Source organism: Haliotis cracherodii, unplaced genomic scaffold (assembly GCF_022045235.1).
Source record: "Haliotis cracherodii isolate W230 unplaced genomic scaffold, xgHalCrac1.p SCAF_2, whole genome shotgun sequence".
Classification (NCBI taxonomy): domain Eukaryota; kingdom Metazoa; phylum Mollusca; class Gastropoda; order Lepetellida; family Haliotidae; genus Haliotis; species Haliotis cracherodii.
Window position 1 is genome coordinate 27,841,463 of NW_027266275.1, and position 21,057 is coordinate 27,862,519.

General features: G+C 38.2%; 1 protein-coding gene across 1 annotated transcript in view; it reads right to left on the bottom strand.

The window, feature by feature from the left end:
- LOC139467922 (protocadherin Fat 4-like) overlaps nt 1-21,057 on the bottom strand; it is a 47,910-nt gene that overhangs the window by 21,451 nt on the left and 5,402 nt on the right. The window contains exons 2-10 of the mRNA XM_071249510.1: nt 19,954-20,072; nt 5,999-6,117; nt 5,611-5,742; nt 4,953-5,138; nt 4,708-4,845; nt 4,319-4,507; nt 3,754-3,888; nt 3,312-3,497; nt 2,912-3,037 (exon numbers count right to left, since the gene is read on the bottom strand). Coding sequence (XP_071105611.1) covers nt 2,912-3,037; nt 3,312-3,497; nt 3,754-3,888; nt 4,319-4,507; nt 4,708-4,845; nt 4,953-5,138; nt 5,611-5,742; nt 5,999-6,117; nt 19,954-20,059 — 1,317 coding nt within the window. The 5' untranslated portion in view covers nt 20,060-20,072. The remainder of the gene's footprint in view (nt 1-2,911; nt 3,038-3,311; nt 3,498-3,753; nt 3,889-4,318; nt 4,508-4,707; nt 4,846-4,952; nt 5,139-5,610; nt 5,743-5,998; nt 6,118-19,953; nt 20,073-21,057) is intronic.

Consider the following 21,057-nt stretch of genomic DNA (forward strand, 5'->3'; position numbering starts at 1 on the left):
GCTCACGTGATTTGATGCACTTCGCGATGTAAGACTCGTTTTATCACAATATAGATCTTGATTATCAATCAGATCGTCTTGACAGGGCGCCACCGTTTTGTTTGAAGCAAATGCAAGTGATACGAGAGGTGGAATCTGATTGGTCAACAGAAGAGGCATAGAAAGGACATTACTCGTAATAGCCACTGGTGGCGCTACGATCGAGCCCAGGAATTCCAGCCTAGTTCGGCAAGGGTGGAAACTGGACTTTTAAAGTCAGTTAACTCTCTTGCCTCGGGAAGATGGATCTAAAGGAACTTGATATTAACTTGCACCAGGTGCGTTTTCACATGAAAAGCTAGTTGCACCGGACAAACCCAGGTTGCACCTGGTCCAAAAACACAGATGCATAAACTAGTCTACAAAAATGTAAAATCAGTTCTCTGATGACTGTGTCATTTGTCATGAATTACAAATAACACAGGAATTAGTTACTTCAAACTCTAAATTTCTATGCTCGCTTTTCTGGTTTAAAAGTGAACACAGACAAGACCAAACTCATATGGATAGGTTCAAAGAAAAGATCAAAAATGAAACTATGTCAAGAATGGCACTTAGACTGGAAACAGGAGTCTTTTAAATTGCTTGGTATCAATTTTTCTCTGGATTTGGAAGAAATAATTGAAATGAATTATGAAAGTAAGCTTAGACAATGCGAAACATTAATGGCAATATGGTCAGGACGTTGTTTAACCCCAATTGGTAAAAATACAATTCTCAAATCACTGATACTACCAAAACTCAATCATCTATTCTCAGCACTTCCGAAACAGCCAGATGCCGTTATTGATAGGTTTCAAAAGAAATGTTTTAGTTTCATATGGGGTAACAAACCAGACCAGATAAAAAGATTTCAAATTATATGTGATAAAGAAGATGGTGGCATAAAATGTCCTAAAATAAGAGAGATTATTTATTCTCAGAAACTAACCATGATAAGACACGCCTTTGCCTCGAAGACAAAATGGCGGAACCTTTTCTTTCTAAATACCCCACTTATCACTTAACACAACGTATATGAAATAATGAGTAAAGATCATAAGACACATATCCTTTCTTGTATAAACAACCCGTTCTATAGAGATCTTGTATAGTGTTGGTGGATGTTCGTAGAGGGACTGAACAAAAATGTTTCACTGAACAAAGACATTATGTCTCAATCAGTTTGGTTAAATGATAACATCCAGGTGGGGCACAAAACTATTTTCATGAGAAAATTGTACGACAAGGGAATAAAATTTGTTAATGATTTCATTGATGACCAAGGGCAATTTTATACACACAGGGATTTTTGTATGATATATTCTACTGATGTTAATTTCTTAGATTATTTAAGCATCAGAGAATCAAATATCTCACCTGTTAAAAATTAAAAAGGATCCCAATATCTCTATCAGATATTGATAACAAACCATAAGGATGGAAATCAACGTTTCGCGAAATGGGAACACATATTTGGTCATGACATAGGTGAAAGACAACGTGCTAGCTATAACCTACTGCCTTTCAAATGCACCAATGCCACCAAATTCCAATGGTTACAGTATCAAATCTTACATCACATTTTACCCACAAATTCACGTCTTTATAAAATGGGATACGTGGATAGTGATTTGTGCAGTTACTGTTCTAAAGAGAAAGAGTTTGCGTTTCACTTATTTTGGGAATGCTCCTGTGTTCGCCCTCTTTGGAACGAATTGAAAGTCTGGCTTTCTTCGGATGCTCAGATAAATACAAATATATCTGAGGAAATAGTATTCCTGGGTTACACCCAAAGAAACAATTCTCCTCTCAACATAATGATAATTACATTAAAATATAACATATTTAATAAAAGAATACAACATAAAAAAGCCAGATTTCAAAGACATCCAACGGGAGCTTTCCGACTATTACAACTAACTAAATATGCAGCAACTTTGAATTCGAATGTTAACATGTTTAATAAGTTTTGGTCAAGCTGTCATTTACTATTTTAGAAAATGTAGTGACAAGTCTAATATGTATGTGCAACTTATGTAAAATGCAACAAAAATAATAAATTATATAAAAAAAAGGAATTAGTTATGTAGTATGGTAAAAATACAGTTTAGAGGTACTGAGAATGTTCAAAGATTGATGTCTGGACAAGGAAGGGTTTATTAGTTAGACAAAAATTAGAATTGTTTTACATGCACTTGCACTATAGCCAATTCGAGCCCTATTTGAGGTAATAATTGAGTCCGAATTTACTACCTGGGTACCCACCCCCTATTACCCGACCCCACCTGGGTACCCACTGTAGGTCTCAAGAGATAGGTACAAAATGTCTGATTGGGCATTTTTTTTACCATAGCCTTGTCATAACGTATTTAGATACATGCACTGAAGTTGACTTAAGTTATATCTTTATTCAACCATATGAAAAGTCAGAAGGAATGGGTGCATGGTCAGAAAGAAATGCGAATATTAGTGACTTGTAGTGTAACCATAGATTTCTAGATACTTTCTGCCATTAAACAATATATCTTGGGACTAACCACGTGTCCCGGTAGTCCTGTCGGTACCTAGGTCCTACTCAGTACCTACCCGACCCGGGTACCCAAGTTACCCCTCCCAGCCCTACTTCTAAGGTCATATCAAGCCTAAACATGAATATAGGAAGAACATAAAATACAATATTGGATCAGGTCCTTCTGTTCCCAAACATTGCACTGGATACATTATAACAAACTCAATATAATATAAGTCAAATCCAATTTCAGCTTCAGATATGATGATGAACAGATAACAGATAACAGACAGAAGAAGAGATGATCAGGCATTACAACAGTTTCACAGAATTACATCGACATTTTACAGCAACAGTTGATCTTGGAGAAAGCTTAGTCACCTGATAGCTTGTGGCAGAATCCTGGACAAGGTTATTGACAACTGTTACTTCTCCTGTCTGGCTGTTGACATTGAAAAAGGCCAGGCCGGATCCAAAGGCAGAAAATGTAATCTCATTGTTTGGGATCTGAAAGAGATATGATTTGTAAACATAAAGAAGCTAAACAAACACATTTCAAAACACACTTAACTTCCAACACAATCAACCTAATTCTGAACTATCTTCATATAAAAAAGTATCTTTCAACACACAAAATGGCTGGAGAAATCTAATTATTGTTGCAAATAATTCAGTTTCTTACAGGACAATTTTCAACTCACAAGAGATAGAGAGTCTGTCTACTGACACAAATATATAAGTTTTTTGACAGCTTATATTTCAACATACGACAACCGCTTACTTGGTTATCAGCATCGGTAGCTGTCACTCTGACAACAACGTCTCCAACTGGACTGGTCTCCAGAATGGTCACTTCATAGCTGACTGGGTTGAAGACTGGCGGGTTCAGATTCCGGTTGATGGTGAGCTCAACAAGGGCAATGTCATACAGTCTGGGACTGCCATTGTCCTCGGCTCGCACATAAATCTGCAAGATTAAACATTATGAAATTGCAAACATGTCAAATGCATAACACTTCTTGAATAAAAAAATTACTAACGTTTTAACATGTTTAAAATAGGCATTAATCTTATATAGATTTGATCTAAGTCTTGAAACATTAGCAGACAACTGCAACCCTGCAAGAGTTTGACACTTGCAAACTATGACACGAATCCGACACCTGTGTGATTTATACAATGTCCCTATCAGCAAAAAATGGGATACTAGGTTTCACAAATACCTTATAACTTGGCTGAGAGGCACTGTTAATAGCTGCAGGGTTTGTTGGCTGAATATTGCCTGACCCATCGATTGTAAACAGAGCTATAGCGTTTGCTGGACCCTCAATGGAATATGTGACCTGGTTGAATTCAGTCTGTGAAGGAAATATGGAATATATGACAGTGTAAACCCCTTCTGACAAAAATAAAATGAAAAACCCCAGTAAATTTCCTCTAGTTACGTTAATGATGTAATATAATGTAAAAGATCGGCAGTGATTTATTATTAATGGAGCATAATACTTCTGTTTTTTCATTAATATCTTTATTAATATTAAGTTTAATACAGGCATGTCACAAGTAAAGAATTTAAGAAGCAAAATGCAATGAGTTATTCCACAGAAGAAATATATGGAAATTACTCAATGATCTTGTTACAAAAGTTCATCATAGCCTGTCATAGTTGTCAAAGGGTAAGTCTTGGCCCATCAAAGCAATGCACTTACATCTATTTAATGATCACAGGATCAAGATCAGTCTTTTTCCTATTAATAGTTGCCAAATATTCATGGTGATTTCACTTACAGTAGGGTCATCATCAACTGCCCTGACAGAGATCACTGTGCCGTTGCCTAGGCCCTGATTTACTGTAATGGAGTAGGGATCCTGGATGAACCGAGGGGCATTGTTGTTTCTGTACACTGATACTGTCACAGAGGCATTGAATGCAGCACTGAGACGTGGGCTGCCGTTATCTCGAGCGTTCACAACAAACTGAAACAAACAAGTTCAAACTCTCAAAAGGTCCATATATTCTTAGTACAGAGTGATATGACATTGAGGAAATCTCTCTCTGATCTTACTCGATTATAGCATGACTACAGGCAGGTACATCAGAAAAATGAATGAAGGTTAAATCAAACAAAAGCAGATTAATATGTGTATATGGAAGTCATATTCCTTTAACAACTCACATCAAACCGACTTCTTCTGGATGTATCCAGTGTGAGCGGACGCCTGGGGCGGATATCGCCAGTGGAACTGACAATCTCAAAGTAATACAGTTGAATGGCATCTCCTACAAGCTCATAGGACACTTCATTGTTAGGGGGCTGAAATGTAAGATATGACGATTGTAATACTTACAAAACTTGATGATGCAATGTTACAACTCAAACACATCAGTAAATTGGATCTTTTCAAGGGAGGTAATCCATACCTGAGCATCGCTATCTGTGGCTGTGACACGCAGGATATTCTCAAGGACTGGGGCTGTCTCTGGGATGCTGGTCGCATAAGTTGCAGAACTCCATTCTGGGCCTACAAGATTTCGCGTAACCTTTACATACAGCAATGCTGTGGCAATCCATGGAGGGGAGCTGCCATCTTGTGCTTCAATACGAACCTGAAACCAATCAATGGAGCGCAATGAGACAAAAACAAATAATGAGGACAAACCTAACCTGTGGTTTCCACTATTTCAGCTATTTTTTTCTTTATTCTAAAATCTCTAAAGAAATAACATTTTGAGACAACTGGGTAAACCGAGTGAGTAAGTGAGTGAGTATCGTTTTACGCCACTTTTAGCACGGGACACCAGAAATGGGCTTCACACATTGTACCCATGTCGGGATTCGAACCAGGGTCTTCGGCGTTACGGGCGAACGCTTTAACCACAAGCCTACCCGATCGCCCCGGGTAAACAGAAAATAGACTACATAGACTATAAAAGGAAATAAGAAAGACTTTCTTTCTGTCATTCTTTTCGTTCTATAAAACCTCCTACACACAAAATGGCAATGTACTACGTTTTCAAGCTGATCAAAACATGGCCTGAAATATCCGTGCTATGTATTGTAATACTTGTTCCTACTTACAGTGAAGTCCATGATGGATGTGTTTGTCAGGCTAGTTCTCACAGAAACTGTTCCTGTGTCCAGGTCTATTTGGAAATATGTAACTGCAGATCCATCGCCGGTAATGGTGTATGTCAGTGTTCCAAAGTTACACTGTAATGTTTAAACGGCCAGTGAGCAGGTTCATGTTACCCTATATGCAAACGCATATTTCATAGATATGATACATACAGTAAATACGATCATGATAACCAGGAAATTACTTTTATGGGAACGACAATGAACCCGAGCATCAGCATACTATGTACCATGTTGTATCTTGCAACATTACCTGGTTACCTTGGTAAAGTTAAGGTAGATCAGATATCTTGAACTACTCCCGAATAAGAAGACTGGACATGAAACAAACCACAGTGTCGTTATCTGAAGCTCTCAGTGTTGCGACGCTGGCGCCTGTAGGTAATGTTTCTGGAATGGTCTTGCGCACCTCTGAATCAGTGAAGACTGGGACATAGAGGTTGTCTCCAGCTGGAATAGTGACCAAAGGGTGCTCATAAACAAAAGCACATTGTAGTATTCATGCCAACTGTCAGCTGGAACGTCTGTTTAACGTATCGTGTATATTCACTGTACATGTTCAGGTCCCTTATAGTCTGCTGTACATATACGCAATGTTAGGCTAAAAAAATAGTCTTGGTTCTCAGGCACCGCCTGCATCATCATAAAGTTCACCGCATGTTTCGTTTTTATTTCCATTTTTAAAATCAAAACGGTAGTCAAATACTGTATGCCAGTATTTTAGTCATCAAGGAATACATTTATGTGGGGAGGCCCTTTCCCAGGTTGATTGTACACATTTGTTTATTTAGTTACATACTCGTGTGAAAAATATTTTTTAAAAAAGACACCGTCCGCCCGCCCGCACTATATTTTCAAAAATCATTGCCTGTGAACCAATTCTTTGATTTTGTAAAGCCTTAGATTTAATTATAAAAATTACATAACAATGAATATTTTACAGGTGAGATATTGCATTATTCATGCATTGTATACACGCCAATAGATTACATTAACATTCTAGAAATAACGACTTTATATACTATTTTTCAAAATAGGTCTACATTAGCATGTATGAATTATACAGCTGATCATAGATTCTACGTATTATTCCCAGTGTAGGAAACATATATGCCAAATACACTGGTTACTACACAAGTACCATTTCCTTCTTTCTGATCAAATAGCAGCGTGTATTGACGTACATCCCTCTACACGCAAATGGCAGGATATTTGTACTGGACAAACACAATTAACATTAGCAATTAAGGAAGGTTAACAGGTAACAGATTCCATCACATGTTCCCACAAGAAGGAAAACAACTCGCTCGATCACACTTGTATTGAATCTTGGAATAATGGTAAGGACTGAATGAGTTTCCCTGGAAAGTCACTGTCAACTTAAACTGGAATGGCAGGAAATAGACCCACTTTGCAGGGATCAAAGACTCTGTGTGTTCATTATCCTCATGCTGTATCCATATACAAAATGCTTTCATTACAAAAGGACACGTATGTTGATATAATTCATCCAGGTGTTCACTGCTAATCAATTAAATAGAAAACTATCTACATGTTCCATCCATAATATTGATTATATGAGGGACAGGACAAAACATTTAAATAGTTATTCTATCTTCTAATTTTATGGCTCAAGAATAGCATTTATGAATTTTTCAACACATGTACAACCAACTGCTTATACATTCGATATCAGAGTAGGAAAACTCAATGTCAAAAACACTGCCTTTTACACTAGTACCATTTCCGTATCATTTATGATATACTTCAGTGTGAAAGGCTGAGTTTTCAGAAGTTGAGAAAAGTGAAAAAAATTTTTGCAGTGAACTTAACACTTGATATTACACTGCAGTGAATATAACACTTTGAGGGAACTATTGTCATACAAGATTTACCTCCCCTCAAATTGTCTCCCTTTACGGTTAGTGTCTAGCCCGTACACAAACTGCTGGCTTCCTTTTCACGTTTATTCCATATTCACAAGGCGAAATAATGACAGATTGTCAATTATGGGGTTAATATCGCTTCTTACCGTTATTCTCTTGAAAATATTTCGTTATAAAATGTGAATTTCTCATTTAACTCGTCAATCAAGACTGTTACTAGATCAACGTATATTCTGTCGCTTCCAACAGCGGTCTCGTAGTTTTAAAGAATACATTTAGTTAAAGTTGATGTTGTATATAATCATATCTAAATGTATGATAGAGAATTTTCGTGACCCCAAATATCTTTTGATACTTTTGGTTTTTATTTTTCTAGATTTTGCAAACACAAAACTACTTTTTAAGTCGCAGTTACAAGGGGCGGTGAACCGTCCCTGTGTGTTAGGTAGGGAGAATTTACGCTTCAAGGTTTTACATTTGTAATGAAATAAATCAATTTTCCAGTAGACAATTACACAAAAGTATATAACAAATAGGATATTCCATGTGTCTCATGACGGGGAAAAGGAGATATTTTCACTCGTAGCTTTGACGCTCGGGAAAATAACTGTATAGCAGCGAGAATTGACGTACACCCCATCAAAAAATAATTACCGGATTTTTGTACCGAAAAATAGAAATTTGTTTACTGGATGCGACAGGATTATAATCATTATAAAATTTTAACAGGTAATGCATTTTATCACTTGCTTACACTAAAAAAAACTAGCGGGCTCAGAATTATATTGATTCTTGCAAAAAAATCAATTAAGGACTGAATATGTTCCTCTTGGACAAAGACTTGTTAGTTTGGAGTTGAATGGCAGGAAATAGACCCAACTCTGCTAGCTTGTGATGGAATGGGATGGAATGCTCTATGTGTACTTTCTTAACATGTTGGGTCCACTTGCATTTTGATGGTCATTGGTAATGAAATATAATGCAAAACTCATTCAAATTTCCTATCTATCATACTGATTATATAAGGGGGATAGGAAAAAGATATCTAAATAGTTATCCTATCTTATAATGTTGTCACCAAGTATACACCATCAGAACACCTTTGTCATATCATGTGCTCTTTCATCATGCTTACTTTTGGGATGTATTTTAGTGGGGGTAGATGACATCCTTAATACTGGAACGGGTCGCCCAAACACACAATTTTGAAATGTGAAAAATATGCATTTTGTCTCTGACTTTATTATATAAAAAGCCATGCCATAGCAGTTTTAAGACAGCTGATCTTTCACTGTCGTGAGACCTGTATAAGAGGGAGGCTTTTGTGAGTATAATATTGTGCTATTTTGACGATAAATATGTGGAATGATTACGTCGGGTTTAATTGTAAATAAGGTTGGCTTTGCCAAAAACATTGTCCATCATGGAAATGTAGCCTATTATGTATCTTATTTTCAATGTTCTTGACTTCTTGTATTGTAAAACATGATTGTTGTCACCAAGTAGTTAGTCATTTTCATGATTTCAGGCATCCGTATGGTTGCACATACTAGCGATCCCTAACTCGAACATTTATCACGGAACATCTCTGAACATGTGTAAAAATGATATTTGAATGCCATGACGGAATAGTATGGAACAATGTTAGATTCATTGATATTTTGGCCCTGTGGGAACTGTTTCCGTATTCACTGCACTGCTTGTCTTTGTGAAACAAAGGAGAACTCTCAATACTAAACTTTTGTAATATAACGCCATTTAACCTGATGTGAATGTTGCTGACTGTAATAAATGTATTCAACCAAATGTTTTTTTTTCTTCTTTTTCGTTTGTAATGTGTGCTGAATATCCTTAGTTCTTCTTTTGATATATGACATTTCACACACCTTTATCACATCGTCACTATAATCCCACCAAGGCGCCATTGATTTTCCGACCGTTTTGTTTGGAGAGAAAAAATGGGAATAACCAAATTCACAAAATGCACTCTTCAAAATAAGAAACGCAAAGCCAGATTTGTGTGAGGTAGGAAAATACATTTATACGAGGAACAGTACAAGGTATTGAGCCAAACTTGGTGATTGTAGTCATTTTAGTTATCGGTACATAGGGAAAGTCCAAGGTGAAGGTCAGCTACCATCAATAACGCGTATGTCTCCCGTTGGAATCGATAGCGGCCTGACCTCTCCTGCTCATGGAAGAGACGAGTATGCGAATCACATCCTGGGGAATGGTAGCCCACTCGGCCTGCAACGCAAAAGCCAAATGCTGCAACGTTTGGGGTTGTGGTTGACGTCGGCGTAGCCGTCTATCTAATTCATCCCAAAGGTTCAAATCCGGGGATCTGGAGGGCCAGCGGAGAACATAGACAGGTTCTTGTGATCCGTGCTGTATGCGGTCGAGCGTTGTCCTGCTGGAATACACCGTTGCAGTTGGCTGCAATTGGGAGGACGTGTGGCAGGAGAAGTTCGTTGCTGTATCGTTGAGCCGTAAGATTGCTCTCGGTATGGACCAAACCTGTCCTGCTATGATGAGAGAGAGATCCGCCCATACCATAACGCTACCCCCACCAAACCTGTCCACTTCCTGTACGCAGTTTCCGGCTTAACGTTCTCCCCGAGGTCTTGCTAGTAGACCTGCTGCTCTTAAACGGTTTCGTACGGCCTGGTCGGAGATTCTGCGCAGTCCGGGTATTTGGGATGCGATTGAGGTGGCTGTGGTCGTCCTTTCACGCAGGTTGCGCAGTCGTATGTAGCGATCCAGGGCGGGATTTGTTACTCTTGGTCGTCCCGACCTTGGCCGATTACGTGTTGTCCCATGCTGTTGAAACCGATCCCCTAGCCATGTGATGGTGCTGGGCGCTACATTGAAAACCCTGGCAACAACTGATCGGGATTCCCTTGCCTGCAAGCGGCCGGTGACGTTGTTTCTGTGCACTTCTGTTAATCTTGGCATATCGTTGAACTGTCACTGTTCGATTGACGCAGATGCTAGGCAATCAAAAACCCTGCACTTTAATACCGTTCATAGTGCTGCTGCACGTGCAGTACGTGCAGCTCCACGGCCCTTTTGTTAATCCACTGGGTGCGTTTTTCCGAATCGTACATGTTTCCCGTCGAATGGTTTGCATGTCCTTGTGATCATTTTGACCAGGGATATTTGTCACTGACACTATAACACATTGAACCGCTTCATTCTGCACCTCTTGGTCCGCTCTATTTTGCTTTTATGGCCAAAACTATACGTGTTGCGTTTCTTTTTGTGGAGAGCTTATATATCTATATATCTATATATATATATCTATATCTTAGTGCAATGGGGACTAGAACGATAGGCTAGCAGAAACCTATCAATCTTCTTCTGTAATGTTGCATCATCCCCTCTAGTTGAATTCATAGCTTGTTTGAAGGATTGAACAGCTCTCTCAGCAAGTCCGTTAGTAGCAGGATGATATGGAGCAGATAAGATGTGTTTTACACCATTACTTCTCAAGAATGTTTCAAACTCATTTGACACAAATTGTGGACCATTATCTGTAACAACTTGCAGTGGTAATCCATATTTTGCGAACAAACCTCTCATCACTTTCACTGTCGCATCAGCAGTAGTTGAATTCATAACAATCACCTCTAACCATTTGGAATGAGAATCTACAACAATGAGGTACATGTGACCCATGAAAGGACCAGCAAAGTCCAAATGAATGCGACACCATGGTTTTGATGGCCATGACCAATGATGAACAGGAGCTTTTGTTGGATCATTTTGAAGATTCTGGCACGTAATACACATTCCTGCAGTACTTTCAATATCAGCATCTACTCCAGGCCACCACACATAACGTCTAGCAACTGATTTCATTTTCACCATTCCAAAATGACCACCATGTAACTCATTTAGAACACCGTTTCTGAGTTTAGAAGGAATCACTACTCTCATTCCCCATACAATGCATCCTAATTGAATGGAAAGCTCATATCTTCTTGAGTGAAATGGTTTCATTATTTTGTTCTCACTGTGATCTTTATCCCAACCGTTCATCACTGCCATGTACACTTGTGAAAGAACAGGATCTCGCCTTGTCTCATTTCTCACATCACCTGCTGTAATAGGCAGATGTTCAAACTGACTTGCATAGAACAATTCTACATCATCACTCACACATTTCGTAGTATCAGGTAGAGGTAAACGAGACAACACATCAGCATTTGCATTGGCAGAGGAAGATTTGTACTGAATTTTGTAATCATATGCACTGAGAATCAATGCCCATCTCTGTAGACGAGCAGCAACTAATGATGGTACTGACCGTCCCTCACCAAACAGGGCAGTGAGAGGTCGATGATCTGTCACGAGAGTGAAATGCCTACCATACACATACTGATGAAATCTTTTCACACCAAATATAATTGCTAGGGCTTCTCTGTCAATTTGTGAATATCCCTTTTCAGCCTTGTTCAGTGTTCTTGAAGCAAATGCAATCGGTCGTTCAGTACCATCACTCATCACATGAGACAACACAGCACCCACGCCATAGGAGGATGCATCACATGCCAATGTTATTGGCAACAATGGATCATAATGACACAACACATCGGAACTTGCAATTTTTGCTTTAAACATTTTGAAAGATTTCTCACATTCAATTGACCATAGCCATTTCTTGTCTTTCTGCAACAGTTCGTTTAACGGGTGAACGATTGTAGAAAGGTTCTGGATGAATCTGCCATAGTAGTTGACTCCACCGAGAAAGGAACGTAGTTGTGTCACATTTTCAGGTCTTGGAGCACTGATGATAGCTTTCACCTTATCTTCTGAAGTATGAAGTCCTTCTTTGTCAATAACATGACCGAGATACTTGACTGAGTCTACAAAGAATTTACACTTACTTTGTTTTACTCTCAAGCCAAATTGTTGTAATCTTGACAAAACTGCATCTAAGTTCTGTAAGTGTTCTTCATCATTTGAACCGGTCACTAGAATATCATCTTGATGACATAATACTTTCTGCAAACCTTGAAGAATTTGGTCCATTGTAGCTTGAAAAATTGCAGGAGCTGAAGCAATGCCGAAAGCAAGTCTTGTGTACCTGTAGAGTCCTTTTGGAGTATTGATGGTGAGTAGTTTCTGTGAGTCTTCATCCACCTCCATTTGTTGATAAGCATGAGCAAGATCAATCTTTGAGAATTTCTGACCTCCGGCAAGTTGAGCGAACATGTCTTCAATCTTGTTTTGTGGATACTGGTTCACATTTAAAGCTGGGTTTACAGTAGATTTGAAATCGCCACAAATTCTGACAGATTTCTCAGGTTTGACCAGTGGAACTATTGGTGTAGCCCACTCAGAATGTTCTACTTTGATAATCACGCCATTTTTCTCCATTCTTGAAATTTCTTCATTCACTCTATCATGAAGTGAACAGGCCTAGCTTTCATGTATTTAGGAGACATGCCATCTTTCACTTCTAAATGGGCTTTGATTCCATTAATTGTACCCAGTCCATCAGAAAATACATCACAGTATTTCACAAACATTTCACTGAGTTGATCTTCACTTGACATTTTGTGACACGTGTTGACATTATTTCCTAATGATTTCCAGTCAATATTTACGTATGGTAACCACGCCCTTCCCAGTAACGGAGGACCTTTTCCCTGCACGACATGTAGTGGTAACTGGTTGACTCTTTCACCATCACGAACGTCAACATGTATGATACCAAGATTTGTGACAAGCTCATCCCTCATTGGGATTGGCGATTCTTGTAAGCTGCATTCTGAAAAGTTCTGTCTGTAAACGCCTTCAGTAATGATAGAACTTCTTGAGCCAGTATCTAACTCCATCTTAAGATCACGTCCATTTACATTCACTGTCACCCATATGACATCTGCAGCACCGTGAATAGCGAGCAATTGATTTAGACAGTCACCTAAATCATCTAGAATGTGATCTTCATATTCATGGGTTGAACAAAGTTTTTCATTGATAGCATTTACACGAAAAGTTTGACGCCTACCGTTTCTGTTTACATTGCTGGAGCTAGCACTTCCTGTTTGACGAAACCCAGATGTTGAACTTTGACCTGAACTTTGACTCCATTTCTTCGCTTTGCATACCTCCTGAATATGGCCTTTCTTTTGACAGAATGAGCAAACTGTATCTTTGAAATTACAAGTATCAGCTAAATGCGAAGGCTTTCCACATCTATAACAATAACGTTCATACCTTGCATTAGATCTTCTGTTGTTGAAAGAAAACACCTCTGACTGTGATTGTTCCTTCGGTAATCCGATGCGGCACAATTCTTCTTAATCTTTCGCAGCTAATTCCATTGAATTTGCAATTGAAACTGCACGTTCTAGTGTCAATTCTAATTCTGCAAGCAATTTCCTTTGAACACTTACACTTTTCAGTCCAAGAACTAATTGATCTCTTAAACGTTCATTCAGTGTAGCACCGAAGTCACAAAATCTAGCCAGTCCTTTCAAAACAACAACATATTGTGAAACAGTTTCGTTTTCGGTCTGCATTCTCTTGTGAAATCTGTATCTTTCAGCAATAACACTTGGTCTAGGCATAAAATGATCACGTAAAACAGTGAATAATTGTTCCAAAGTACGTGTACGAGGCAAATCAGGAGAAACCAACGATTTGAGAACATTGTAAGTTTTTGCACCAATCATGGAAAGAAACCCAGAAACTCTTCGTTCATTTGGAATGTCATTAGCATCGAAATATAAACTCACTCTTTCAGTATATGACATCCAATCTTCTAAACTTTCATCGAACTGTCCAACATCTCCAATGACGCCTGCCATTATGGAAAAGCACTGACTGTATTCACGTATAGAAAGTTTTATCCTCGTCGCCACTGTTGTGTATGTATTATGTTATTTGTCCGACCCGCACATTGGAGGAACATCAAATCTTCAGTACATAACAAAATCGCAGTTGGCTCAATCACTGTTTAATGTGGAACTGGCACTGCCTCACACAGCTGCCCAGGTTACAACAACATAATGACGTCACACCTAAAGTGACGTCACTGCACGAGCGCATTAGCGCACTTACAATGTAAACATACCTAACATGCACAACAATATAGTCTAGTAGCTAAAAGCAATTTTCAATGCTAACCTTGCATTTGAGGTCCCACAGTGTTTTATTGCTGATTTTATAAGTTAAAGATATGTAGATCAAGAAACAACTGGATGCCAACTTGGCACCCTTGAGGATTTTTATTAAAACGTGTTTTAAAATATACCCTTGGAATCTCAAGCGCCAGCAGAGGACCGTATGGAGGAAAAATAAGTTGTTCGGTAAGTAGCACAAAATGGAGTACTTCCTGTACAGACTGTTTATATTAGTTACTCATTTTCTACCTCATTTTCACAAATAATATGGCACAATGGTAAGTTATTTTTGTTGTCCAACTGATTTATGACATAGACATTGCAGTAATGCAGAGTAATTGAATGAGAGATAAGTGGGAAAAATAATTCAGATCAAAATGCAAACTAGTGAAGTGTCGTCTGCTAGGCTAAGCATACCAATGCTATCAAAAGCTGCATTAAACTTTATTTGTTGTTGAAATATATAACAACTATTTATATATGCATCAATATATTCATGTTTGCAAACTGTATGCAAAATATCTCATGGAAATAATGTCTCCATTCACTTGAATTGATAGTTTGATGAAAACTGTATATACTACTTTCCAAACCACTTATCATACTGCCATAGGGTCTCTATTGACTATGCAAGTAAGGAAGAGATTTTATTTTATTTTTGTCTCTAAATTGATTACTAAAATGAATTGAAAGGGTTTGATTTGTAGATACTATTTTCCTGAGAACTATTATGTTTGTTATCAACCTACAAAGGACAAAAAAAGACGTATTTGGCAATATGAGCCCTAAATGATTCAAATGAAATGTTACATAATTTTCATCAAATGCAATATAGATTATTGGTACAGGTGAACTGGAAATATGTTAAATAATTGATGTATGTCTGTCAGTGGCTACAATTTCATAAATCAATTTCATATTTATTTGAATTTTAAACTTTTTGAAACATTATAGTTAATATTTTGCTATTCAACTACCTTTCAATATATCATTAATATTTTTGCATATTTTAAGAGAAATAATTAATCCTTTCTTTCTTCAATTTCCGTCGGGTGTTGAATGTTTATTCCAGCTGATTGGCTGTTGTAATAACCCAAATCAGAAGCTGACAGCTAATTCAACTAGTAAATGTATCATATCTATCATTGATGCTAGCAAGACCAGACAGGATGGCCTACATTTACTAATTGAAAAAAATAAATCTTCTTCTGATGTTAATGAATTATTTTACCACAAAAACTGTGTTTCTACTTACACATCAAAGACCCAACTTAAAAGACTTTCAAAATCTTGTTCAGATAAATGCCTGCCAGAACCATCCAAAAAGAGGAGGCATCGTTCAGTTTCAAGCACTGACTTTAATTTTCTAAAACATTGCTTATTCTGTGGGAGCCGATGTGAAATTGAAAAAGACTCTAGAAATCCTGGACGATGGAAGAGATCTCTTCTTTGCAGAACTGCAGATGATGGCCAAAGATCATTCAAGAATATAATTCTTGGGACATGCGATATACGCCAGGATAAGTGGGGAGATGAAGTTCGACTTAGAGTAGATGGTGCCATAAGTGATCTTCATGCTGCAGATGCAAGATATCATGACAAATGTAGAACAAATTCTATGGCCTCTAAATCTGTACAATTAGCTACTTCAAAACTGAATGGAAACGAATCAATTTCAGATGAATCACTCTATTATGTGATCAGATCAATGAATGCTGATCGGAAACAAATTAGAAATTTCACAGAAGTATACAATCAGTACCTAGAGAGTGGAGGGGTCATGCTTTAAAAAAGACAGTGTATTGAAGAAATATCAAGATGCTTTGCTGATGAACTGATTATTCTAAGAGGAAATGGAATAGCCAGTATTCTTGTTTTCCGTGAAACTGCCACAGACACCCTTAAGTTGGTTGTTGATGAAACTTTCGGAAGTGTAGCAAACATGATGTCAGGAAAAAGATACCCTCAAAACTTACGAGCGTTAAGAATTCTTGTTGAAGAGCTGTTAAGGAATGTGATAACAGAAGTATCCAAGCCAGAAGACTTTTTGAACATCTTGGAAGGCAGAGCAAGACATGCCAGAACAACGCAACTGTGGTTGGATATGCTAATCAAACCAGTTTTGCTGATGCTACAGTTTGTCCGAGCTGAAAAAGAGGCCACTCCATTTGCTTGCAGTGAAACTGATGATGCCATATTTCTTTGCTGCTGGATATCAGAACTATGCTCGTTATGGCCTCTATTATCTTAGAACAGCAGAAGATCTAAATCCAGAACTACTTGAGAAGTTTCTCAAAGGGGAACACGTCACGCGTCATACACCTGGTACTTGGAATGGAATATGGACAGACATGATGATTGAAACTGCTTTCATGAAATATGGAAAGGGTCCAGATGGCATCATTGGCATCACCTTAAAGCCAAACACTCTGAAGACATGGGCCTTGAGTCTTCATATTTGCAGTGTTTTGTCAAATGATATCTATGACATGACAAACCAGGACAAATCAACAAATCAAGTTCATAAAGAAGAAATGAAAGGCCGAATTGCAGCAGATCCAAAAGATCGGGAAAACATTCGACAGAAGCTGCAAGAGTCAAGTGATCCACTAGATGTATCGCAACTCCCTACTGATAAACTTTTGCAGGTTGTGAGTGGCAGACTTGCAGACAGTACTGTGAATGTTGATAAGGCATTGGCAGTGGGTCAGAAAGAAATGGAGAAATTTGAAAGGTCATGGCCAGATGGATTTCATAGGCCCTTGTCAAAGAAGATAAAGACTATGGCTGTCTTGAAGAATCATGTTCAGATTGGATCTGCCACGTTATATGACACAAATCTGATCTACTCCAGAATCATTGGACTTCAGGCCTCAGGAAGAGACATCAACATTTCTGAGGTCTTAAAGTTTGAGTTGGCACCAGTGCCTACTTCTATGTTTACAGATGCAGGTGTCATGAGAACAACCACAAACAAAGCTACTTTGAGGAATCAATTGCAGGTTGAATTGTCAGAAAGCCTCCCCTCGGACCAAAAAAGCATTATCATTGATGGTTCTGCAATGCTATGGGTGATTCACTGGCCGAAAGATGGAAAAGTAAAAGATTTCATTGACAATGTTGCTTCATATGTAATGAGGAAACAGAAAGACGCTGATGTGTACCTTGTATTTGACAGGTACTTTGAATACAGCATCAAAGGTGTCACCAGATCATCACGGGACAAAGAAGCCAACCGACAACACAAGATTTCTCTGTCCATGCCCCTCCCACCACAGAAGATTCTACTCACAGTTACTTCAAACAAAGTTCAACTGATAGATCTAGTAGTAGATTATCTGCAAGAGATGAGAGAATCGTTGAAAGTCTGCTCACACAAGCTAGTATTAACTGGAAGTTCCTCAGTACCTGTTGAGGTCAACAATGGTTTACTGATTCATCGACAAGATCTCAAGACAACCCATGAAGAGGCTGATGTTATTATCATTCAGCAGGTGATATCTGTTGCAGAGTCAGTTGCCAATGCATCTATCACAGTGGTGTGTGACGACACTGATGTGTTTGTGCTGCTACTGCATTTCTACCTATACCAACAATTAACGTGTCAGCAATGCATGGAGTCAACATCATCTGTCAACAAGAAGTGCATTGACATCAAAGCCACAGTTGAGAAACACTCTGCTATTGTTCCCAAAATTCTTGCAGCTCATGCTCTCACAGGCTGTGACACAGTGGCTCAGTGCTGGGGTGTTGGAAAATCTACTGCTGTCAAATTGTTGAAAGGTAATTGTAATCTTCATCATGTTGGGGACCTGTCTGCTTCCTCTAAAGAAATAACAGAAGAATCCATGTTATTTCTGTCATCATGTTATGGTCACACAGCATCTACAATGCATGAGCTACGTTTCAAAGTATGGAAATCAAAAGTTGGAAGAAGAAATGCTCTCTCATCTATGAAGATCATGTCATTGCCACCTACTCAGGAGGCTTTTGAACAGAATGCATTGAGGGCTCATCTGCAAACCTGCATCTGGAAACATGCTTTAGATGAAGACCCTCCGACTATAGATCCTCTCAAGCATGGCTGGATGAAAGACACCCTCAACCATACTTAGCTTCCATTGCTGCTCCTGACTACATTATCAAACTGTTGAAATGTAGCTGTGAAAACTGCGCCTTAGCAAAGTGTGGATGTGCTGTTGCTCGACTTCCATGTACAATGTTCTGTGAATGTGAAGGATGTGATGATTGTTACAACCAGCACACCAGAACTGCACAGAGTGTGTTAGATGAAAGTGACTGATGTGACTGATCTGATGTGTCAATAGACTCAAACAGACTTTGGCTATGACTCTCTCATGAATATTGTGACTTAAATTGATTCAAGAATGGGACCTGACTAATTATCCTGGATAAGGATTTGTATGATGCATGTTCTTCATCTGATAGTATTGTAAGTAACATACAATCCATAAATCAAACAATTCAGTCATGGGTTTATGTTATTTCCAACTCATGCATTATATTTATATATTCATTGAAACAATGAGTTAAAATACTTTTATGGATATTGTCAAAGCACTCTTTTATCCATACAATTTATTAGTAAACATCTGAAAGGTCTCTAAAAAAGGTTTACTTATCCTATTTTCAAGATATAAATCAAAGTAATCATTGCTTACTTCATATTAGAAATTTCAAAATCAAATAATTGTTTTTTATCTACTGTAATACATTGATATTTCACAATTCAACAGTAACATGGTATGGATTACATTTCGTCTGGATAAAAGAGGTTTAGAAAATCATAAATCCCTATGTTTTAATACTTAAAAGAACTTCTACCACATGTCTGACCAAAACTTTTAAACATATATGTTGTATATCAAGTGTATTTAACATCTATATACTCTGAAAAGTTCATTATGTGTTTCTTTCTGACTACAAAAATGATGCCGAATATGAAAATTGGGCCAATTTTTTAAAATCTTTTTTTTTCAAAACCCTCAAGGGTGCCAAAGTGGCATCCATTAGTTTATTCATATGTAGTGTCTGAACAAATGAAATCATACAAAAACAACTGTGGGACCTAAATTGCAAGGTCATGTCAACATTCTGCCAGACTAATATACATTTTTTTAAAGTAACAAAAGCCATTTACATAATCATAATAAACGTTTGCTGAAACCCAGTTCTTGGCACGATTCTCACCAATGCCTTCTTCAACAGGCATGTATAACCCAGGACTTCTTGAACATTATACTTACGGTTACAAGGAGGAGGGGTGGCTTGTGTTGTTAGCTGTACATACATCAGCAGCACTAGGACACAGGCCACTGGGACCGGTGTCGGAACTGATGGCGTTGTTGCCATCACGTACCTCTATCTGAAGTAAAATAGAATATTTATCTATCTCACACTTTGTTAAGTTACAAGAACTTGTAACTATCCACAAACTAATGGCTATTCGTTACATTGCAGCGAATATATAGTTAATTCCTTCAACATGGAGACTAAAATGAATGCTTCAGTGGGTAACCTGACAATCAATTTAATTGTGTCAAAGTTATCTAATAAACAACTCATGCATGTACCCACATTTGTTTGTTTTCAAACCAAAACCTTGTTATAAAGGCAAAGTAGACACAATTTATAGAAAAAAACCCTTCTTTATATACTGTGAAGGCGACGTTTCGGTATAGTTCCTTTTACCGTTGTCAAACAAGGCTGAATAATGAACATGGAAATAAGAGTGCAACGAAACCACATCATACTTGCATATAGATCTCTTATGCCCCGGTCACACATTCACGGATCGGACGCCGGATTAGCCACGGATACGATCCGGCATCATTCGTGGCAATCTGTAGTGGTCCGTAGCTGTCCGTATTGTATCCTGGGTCAATCGTAGTAGTACTTGTATATCCGTGACAATTTTTGAGCATGTTCAGAAATTTCCCACGGATCGGACAACTGTAGTACATCCTTACTGATCCGTATTAGAACGTACTTATCCGTTGTAGTCCGTAATAAACCGTACTTATTCGTAGTACATCCCCGGACTCAAGTCGCCAAGGATCGGAAAGGTTTGTTACGGTTAACTACGTACTTTTACGGTTACACCACGGATTAGCCAAGGATACAATACGGTTTGTTACGGATTTGTCACGGATCAGCACGATCGCACTACGTTCTATTAGGGATAGGTAGGGATTACAAAGGTTTCTCAAGGATTCCTACGGGTTACCACGTGACATAACGGCATAATACGGCTTACTGCGGTCCACTACAGTTTATTATGAATTATGTTACACCCGCTCTGTCACCAGACTTCCAGTTTATAGGGCCCTACTTCATATCTGTTTCATCCA